Source organism: Elaeis guineensis, chromosome 16, assembly GCF_000442705.2.
Source record: "Elaeis guineensis isolate ETL-2024a chromosome 16, EG11, whole genome shotgun sequence".
Lineage (NCBI taxonomy): Eukaryota > Viridiplantae > Streptophyta > Magnoliopsida > Arecales > Arecaceae > Elaeis > Elaeis guineensis.
Window position 1 is genome coordinate 40,990,860 of NC_026008.2, and position 8,629 is coordinate 40,999,488.

The 8,629-nt window shown below is 47.3% G+C and overlaps 1 protein-coding gene across 1 annotated transcript; it reads right to left on the reverse strand.

Moving 5' to 3' along the window:
* Positions 1-313: 313 nt before the first annotated feature.
* Positions 314-2,493, reverse strand: LOC105058900 (trans-cinnamate:CoA ligase, peroxisomal). The gene is made up of 2 exons (XM_010941967.3): positions 2,210-2,493; positions 314-2,124 (listed from the first exon to the last, which is right to left on the reverse strand). The coding sequence occupies exons 1-2, from the start codon at positions 2,405-2,407 to the stop codon at positions 547-549; spliced, it is 1,776 nt and encodes a 591-aa protein (XP_010940269.1). The 5' UTR covers positions 2,408-2,493; the 3' UTR covers positions 314-546.
* Positions 2,494-8,629: the final 6,136 nt, after the last annotated feature.

The following is an 8,629-nucleotide window of genomic DNA, read 5'->3' on the forward strand; positions in this document are numbered from 1 at the left end:
ATAAATATATACGGTCATTTATTTTTTGATAAATATTTTTAAAATATATATAATATTTTATAATATTTTTTGAGTATTTTTCGAGTACCCCATCCGGAGTTTCTCACCGTCAATGAGAATTAACTCCAACTGCCACACGCAATGTTGTTTTTTTTTTTCTTTCAAAAAGAAACATGCAAGTACGAAAGCCCACGTTGATCACACATCAGAACTGAAACGCTTGGTTTCCCATCACGTACGTCTTTAAAGTCTTTTCCCCTGCTCCCTTAAGCCACTACCCATGCAATGCGCCCAAAAACTCATAAATTGACTCAATAGCAAGTTTCATTCAATGTATAGTAATAACCGTGCCCCCAAGGAGGAGTGCACCACGGACGATACGACGCCGCCAACTATAATAATCCAACACTATATTCCATGACATGAATCACACCAGACACCGACTTCATGCCATTATATCCTCTCTCTCTCTCTCTCTTTTATATTACAAAACTTTACCAACTTCTGCATGTGTTTCCCGTTAACCCAACTACCAGTCTACCAGACTCAAAGGCGAGAAAGGGCTAACACTTGCTCGCGTGCCTCCGGTTGGCCGTGACCGTTATTACCGTTAGCGTAAACAACCTGGGCATCCCCTTGCGGCGCCGCCCCTCCTTGCGGCGTTCGGTTTCTGTCCGTTACCTTGAGGCCACGAGCCGTCTCCCTTAGCAGAAACTTCTGGATCTTTCCTGTCGAAGTCTTTGGCAACTCCTCCATGAACACCACCTTCTTCGGCACCATAAACCTGGACATGCTATTCCTGCAGTAGGATATGATATCCTCCTCGTTGATAGTCCCTTGTTCGCACTCTCTCTTCAGTGTCAGGAAGGCGCATGGCGTCTCACCCCAGTGAGGGTGCGGCATGGCCACCACGGCCGCCTCGAGCACCATGGGATGGCGGTAGAGGATCGTCTCTACCTCGACGCTGCTGATGTTCTCGCCGCCCGATATGATTACATCCTTGGAACGGTCCTTGATCTCCACGTAGCCGTCCGGGTGGATAACACCGACGTCGCCGGTGAGGAACCACCCATCTTTGAACGCGGCGTCGGTGGCGGCGCGGTTCTTGTAGTAGCCCTTCATGATGCTGCTCCCCCGGAGTACTATCTCGCCGAGGGAGATCCCGTCCCGGGGAACGCTTCGCATGGTTTGGACGTCTTTGACGTCGACGTCGGCGAGGGTCAGCACGCTGATGCCTTGCCGAGATTTGAGCCGGGCTTGGTCGTGGACCGGGCGGTGGTTCCATTCTTGGCGCCATTCGCAGACGAGAGCTGGGCCGGTAGCCTCGGTGAGGCCGTAGGCGTGGGTGACGCGGAAGCCGAGCCGTTGGATCTTCTCGAGGAGAGGTGCCGGGGGCGGGGCGCCGCCGGTGAGGATGGAGACCGGGGTGGGGAGCGGTCGGCGTTCGGCGGGGGTGGCGTTGAGGAGGATGTTGAAGACGATGGGGGCGCAGCACATGTGGGTGACGCGGTGGTCGGCGATGGCGCGGTACATCTCGCGGGCGGTGGTCGCCCGGATGCACACGTTGGCGCCGCCGCGGGCGGCCATGCCCCAGGTGAAGGTCCAGCCGTTGCAGTGGAACATGGGGAGAGACCAGAGGTACACCGGCTCGCTCCCCACCTCCCACTGGAGGAGGAGGCTAAGAGTGCTCAAGAAAGCCCCCCGGTGGCTGTAGACCACGCCCTTGGGGGCCGACGTCGTGCCGGAGGTGTAATTGAGAGCGATGGGATCCCACTCGTCGTTGAGGGGGCAAGGAGGGCACAGGGGATCGCCGCTTGCGATGAGATCCTCGTACTCGAGCTCGCCGAGCCGGATGCCAGTCGGGGCAGCGATGTCATCGATGACGACAACCAAAGGCAAGCGTACGTTGCCGTCGTCGTCGTCAATTAGGTGCTTCAGGGCATCACTGGCGAGCCGGATGTACTCGTAGTCCACGAAGAATACCTTCGCCTCCGAGTGCTTCAAAATGGTCGCCACGTTGGGCGCATCGAGCCGGCTGTTTATAGTGTTGAGCACCGCACCGGCCATCGGCACGGCGAAGTGCATCTCATACATAGCTGGAATATTCGGGGCAAGCACAGATACCTAAAATAAAATTTTAATTTAAATTATCAAAAAAATACGTGACAAAGCATTGTAAGTAGCAAAAAGTGAGAGCCCGTCAGCTCACCACATCATTTTTGGAAACATTCAAAGACCGAAGGGAAGAAGCCATGCGTCGGCAGCGGTCATAAGTTTGTTTCCAAGTGAATCGGATGCGCTCGAACACGATCGAAGTCCGATCGGAGTACACCAAAGCGGCCCGTTCCAAAAAGGTGATGGGGGTGACAGGAGCATAGTTAGCTTGGCATTTGGGTAGTTGATCCATTTGTAACCGTTAAGAGTGTTGTCTTTGGTTAAGGATGTCTTGGAAGAGAGGAGGTGATTTGGGAAGAAAGAGGCAGCAAGCAAATAAGAGGATGGAAACAAGGGTGGGCTGAGGAGTGAGGCGATGAAGGGTTTATATGGTGGAGAGACCCTGGGGAAGTGGGTGACATGGTGGGCCCATCTGGTGTGAGAGGGAAGGCCAAGGGATCTGTGTGGAAGCTGTGGGGAAGGACCAAAGAGATCATGTGGCAAGAGCGTTTGCACGTGGACTGTTGACCCTTGACGGTCCCCACGGTTTCACATGAACTGAATGCCGGGTCGTTTGTTTTCGCATGGAAAATTTATGGGGATCGGACGGAAATTATATGGGAAAAGGATTGCACCCTTCGTTTTCCCTGCCTTCACTCGGGAGTTTCTTTCAGTATGGTTTACTGCTCTTAAGTCTTAATAAATTAAGACTTGACTAGAGAGCTGGGAAGAGCTCAGCCACATAAATCGGCCAGGACGAGAAAATAATAGTTGCAACGGTGATACCATATCACTGTTGTAATAAATTAATAAAAAATTAAGAATAAATAAAATATATGGAGGTAATGTGAGGTATTATTCGATGTAATACACGATAATCGATAAAATATAAAGATTTTCATTAGTTTGTTACAAATTTGACATGATATCACCATTACAACAAATATTTTTTCAGCCACGACAAAAAAAACTTGTCAGACTTATTTTTTTAAAAAATTTTAATTAGATCCTCTTGCAATACATTTACATCTATATGAGATAGGATATAGACAAAATTTACCCAATTTGAAAATTTTATTAAATAAGCTTCTCTCTCCATTCTTCTCTAGAGAGAGAAGCTCCAAGGAATACTTTTCTTCCCCCAAATCTCCGAGCACAGAACACACCTCCGGTGGATCCCTTCCATCGGTGGTTGGCCGACCGCCGAACCTCTCTTTCTCTTCTTCTCCCCCCCTTCTCTCTCTCTCTCTCATTCTTTCCCCTTTCTCTCCTCCTTTCTCTTCTCCTGCTTTACTCTATTAGCATATGCCTCCATGTTTGGGATGTGTTCCTACTTGGGATGTATTGACCGAGCATAACTGTATAATGGCTATTTCAGATGTATTGGTTAGACATAGCTGTATGATGGACTGGACATTATGGTATGATGGGTTGGTATTTATCTAGTATATGCCCTTGATTGCATATTTAATGAGGTAAACCCCAAGCATAATAGTAGGAGAGTTTAATCTTCAACATGGTATCAGAGCCGTAACCATCTCCATTCTCCTCCTGTTCCTAACCTTTTTCATCCTATATCCACCATCCATCCCCACCACCTATCAATCTTATGACCAAAATCCAATCCTCCGCCACCCAAAATCCCCACTACAACCCCAACTCCTTCATCCAAAATCAGCCCTCACTATCCCTCATCTGTGACCAGGCTGCCACTGCCGTCTCCCCCCTCATCACCGCCTTCGTCATCTCCCATTGTACCATCCCCGAGGAGAGCACACTCCCCTCCCTCGTCAGTCTCCTCAACCCCTTTGCCCACTCCCTCATCAAGCTGCCACTTTCGTCTCCCTCCTCGCCATCGCCTCTGCTGTCTCTCGCCGCACCATCCTCGAGGGAAGCACACTCGGTCCCCTCCTCCATCTCCTCGCCTCCGCCGATCCAACCAATGCTTGTCCCGTCTCCGCCTATGACAACGTCCAGATCCTGATTGCTGCTTGCTGGTCAAGATCTGGATCCCTCACCATCCAGGCTCTCCCTGCCACCTCCTTCTTCAAAGCGATCTCGACATCATCACCTGGGCTCTCTTTCTCCTCCTCCACTCCGACCTTCTCCAACACCTCCCCCGTGCCTGCATCATCGTCCTTCATCGAGATCTGTCTAAAAAAGTGTATATGATGCCACCTTCTGGTTTACCTCATCAGCCTACTCAAGTCTGTAAACTCCGTTATGCACTTTATAGTCTCAAACAGGTACCTCGAGCTTGGTTTGAAAAGTTTCAAACTACTCTTCTTTATTATGAATTTCTCCAGAGCCTTCATGATTCCATCTTATTTTATTGACGCTTCTCTCATGAAATTGTTCTCCTTCTTCTCTATATCGATGATATAGTTGTCACTGGTATTGACTCTTGAGGCATTCAAGATACCAAGTAATACCTGTATAAGTGCTTCGAGATGAGGATCTTAGTTTATTACGATTTGTTAAGATTTGACGTCTTGAGATTTGGTCCACATTGAGCTCACAACGAGACTTGCGATGAAAAATAGAGTCTAACAAAATCAAGATCACCCCAAATAGAATCCGAATGGTCAAGATACGTGCCATTGAAGATGGCACGAAACTCGAAGCGATCGAGAACCACCGACGGTCGGTGGCGGTGCGGTCGCACGCGGCCTAGATGCGGCAACGCACTACTGGGTGCGGCCCAGCGTGCGGCGCTGGGCCCAGGCATGGGTGCGCGGGCTGGCCCAGGCCCGGGTGCGCAGGGCGCGGCCTAGGCCCAGTGCGCTGCGCTGGGAGCCCGATTGCTCGGTCCACCATGGATCGGGTGGTGCACAGAGGAGGGCGTGGACCACGTGGGCATTTTCCACATATTTTTCGCGATCCATGACACTATTTTGTGGACCGACGTACGATTGGAGGGCGTGGATAGTTTTTCGATCATGATCCAACGGTCCAGGTCCTTATATGGGCTTGATTAGGAGTCTTAATAAGCATCTAATTGGGTTTTAGCCCTTTAAATGGGCATGTATACGAACAAGAACTTGGGTGTGGTTCGGTGGCTTGGTTTTGTGGACGTGCGGATGGCTCCGTGCGTGAACCAGAGAAAAGGACACAGGGAGAGAGAGAGCACGTGACATTGAGAGGAGCAGGGAGGCTCTGAATAGCGGATAGCAGTCGCTTTGGGGGTTCAAGGGTGTCTTCTAGAGAGAGAGCTTTTGTGAGGAAGAACTTTCTGTGAGAGAAAAATTAGATGTACAAGAGTTGAGGGTGAGATCTCCGCTTGTAATATTTTTTCTCATAGTGAAGTTTGCATGCCCCGTAGAGACGAGCCCTTTTTTGATTGATCCACATATTTTGATTATTTTCTATTTTATTTCTTCTTTCTTCCTGCTGCATCGTGCGATATCGAAAAAATCCTGAAAAGTGGTGTCCTGATCATGCATCCTTCCAACATGATTCTTTCTGAGCATCGAAGTCAACTATTAGTCTGATGGTCTCTTTCTTTCTCAGGTTAAGTATGCATCCAACTTGCTTATTCATGCAGGCCTAACTGACAATAAGACTGCTAACACCCCTCTTGTGCTAAATTTAAAGCTTCGACCTACTAATGGTGAATTTCTTGTTGATCCCTCCCGATATCGATAGCTCATCGGTAGTCTCAACTATCTCACTATCATTCGGCCAGATATTTCTTATGCAGTTCATGTTGTCAGTCAGTTCATGTCCGAGCCTCATTTTGTTCACTATGCTTTCATACTTCAGATCATGCGGTATATTAAGGGCACGCTCTATCATGGACTTCTCTTTTCTTCTTCTGATCTCACTCTTCATGCTTATTCTGATACTGACTGGGCTAGAGATGTCACTGATCATCGCTCCACCACTGGCTATTGCATCTTCTTGGGATATGCTCTGATTGTTTGAAAAAGCAAAAAGCAATCAGTTGTATCTCATTCTATTGCAAAAGCTGAATACCATGCCCTTGCTCATACTACTACTGAGATCGTTTGGCTTCGTTGGCTCCTTAATGAGATGGGCATGCAATTATCCTCTCCAACACCCATTTATTGCGACAACAATAGTGCTATCCAAATTACATGTAATATCATTTTTCATGAGCACACCAAATACATTAAAATTGACTGTCACTTTACTCGCCACCACTCTCAGAAATAGACTATTGACCTGTCTCATATTTCTTCAATTGATTATGTTGTTGATTTACTTACAAAGTCACATTCCAAGGAGCGCTTCTAATATCTTCTCTCCAAACTTCATATGTAAGAAGCATCTTCAGTTTGAGGGGAGGGGATGTTAGCATATGCCTCCATGTTTGGAAAGTGTCTATTTGGGATGTGTTTCTATTTGAGATGCATTGGCCGAGTATAGTTGTATGATAGCTATTTGGAATGTATTGGTTGGGCATAGCTATATGATGGGCTGGGCATTGCTGTATGATGGGTTGGTATTTACCTTGTACAAGCCCTTGGTTGTATATTTAATAGGATAAACCCCAAGCATAATAGTAAGAGAGTTTAATTCTCAACATTCTCGATGGCCGGTGAGGCCATCTCCGACTTTCTCCAATGAAGTCATCTTCGACGATCTTGCTTTCTCTTCTTCTCTCCTTGCCATTGGAACACCCTATGAAAATCCACTCACCCTCTTCTCTGTGATCCGACGGGGCCATCTCCTTCAACGGCCGTCGGCCCCCTCTTTTCTATTCTCTGTGTTCCGGTCTGGGCCTTGTTTCTCCCTCCTCCGACGATCGGCATTGGACCCCTCTCTTTTCCTCTCTTCTCCTTCCTCTCTCTCTCCCGATTCTATCTTCCCCCTCCCTCTCTCCCACTCTTCTCCCTCCTCTCTCTCTCCCTCCCTCTCTTCTCTGTGTTCCGATCCCTTTGGTGGTCTTTTCCTCCGACGGGTGGCGAATGGTGAATGGTTGGGCCCTCCTCTTTCTCTCTCTCTCTCGCTTTGTAGATCCCTTTTGGTGGTGGACCAGCCCTCCCTCTCTTTTCTTTGTGTTCGGGTCCCCATCAACAGGTCCCTCCAGTGGGCGACGGATGGCGATAGATTGGATCTTCCTCTCCCTCCTCGCAACCGACTGTCACCCCCTCTCTCTCTTCTCTATGTTCCGATGCTCTTCGGTGGCCAGATGAAAGTCATGGACAGGCTCTCTCTCTCTCCCTCATCTTATAGTGGCTAGACGGAGGCTGTGCCCTTCTTTCTCTCCCTCTCTATTCTCTCTCTCCTCCCTCCTCCATTTCTCTTTTCAAGATGGAGGCCTCTCTCTGTTCTCTCTCTCCTCCATCCCTCATTTCTCTATTCGGGTCGTTTCCCCTTGCGATGAGTCCCTCCTCCATCGGTTGTCAGCTTGTCCCTCCATCGGTAGCGAACCTCTCCCTCCACTGGTAGCCCCTTTCCAATCCGATGCTGTGCTCCAACACAGCTAGCCGGCCATCACCCCTCGGTTTGGTACTATATCTCTTTTTCTCTCTCATCCCTCTTTTCTCTGGGTTGCTGGACTCTCTCCCGGTGCTGCTATCGAGTCATCACCGGCGGACGATAGTTCTATCCCTCTGATGAGTGTGGTGGTCAATGTTGCTCTTCTCTCTGTACTTCTTTCCTTCTGATGTGGTGGTCGATGCCACTTTTCTTTTCTCTCATCACCTCGATCTCCGATCGATATTCCTCTCCGATGGTCGATGTTGCGTCATCCGACGGCGGTATGATGGCGGTTTCTTCTTTTGTAATTCAAATTTTAAAATCTGATTGTTAAGGAGAAATTTGAAATTTTCAATGTTAGTTGATGGATTGGTAAAAGAAAATTTAAAATTTAAATTTAAAATTCGAATTTCTGTATTGTAGGTTTGGTGGGGGTTCCTCTTCTTTTCTTCTTTTGTACTCTCTTTCTTCTTAATAAGTTTGATAACTATTATGCTAATGCACATTAGTTTCTACTTATATCAAAAAAAATATTTAATTTTATTTAAAAAAAAAGATAAGAAAAAAATAAAATATATATAGATCAACATTCTATTATAGGCCAAGTAAAAATAGAAGATGAAATACAAGAACAGCGCTATCTCAATGTTATCCTAACCTTCAATACACTCCATCTCATCCGTCTTCTAAAAACAAAGCAAAAGAAGATGTATATGAAAGTAGGATGGATCTGTAACGCGGAAACTTTGCCTATGCACGCATCACAAAGCTTACAAAAAATTCCCAATTATTTTTCCTTTTCTTTTCTTTAAATTTTGGAGAATTAAAATAAATCATGGAGCACAGGACAGATGAAGGACTTCAAGATATGCTTAACAATTCTAATCCTTTCCATTTAGCAAATGAAAGAATGAAATGCATAAAAGTTTCAAGTAGAATCGCTAGCAACGGGAAAAAGGGACGAGACCAAATCGGGCCCCAAAGGCTTAATTTTGTCACTTGATACTTACCAATAACATTAGAAAATGGT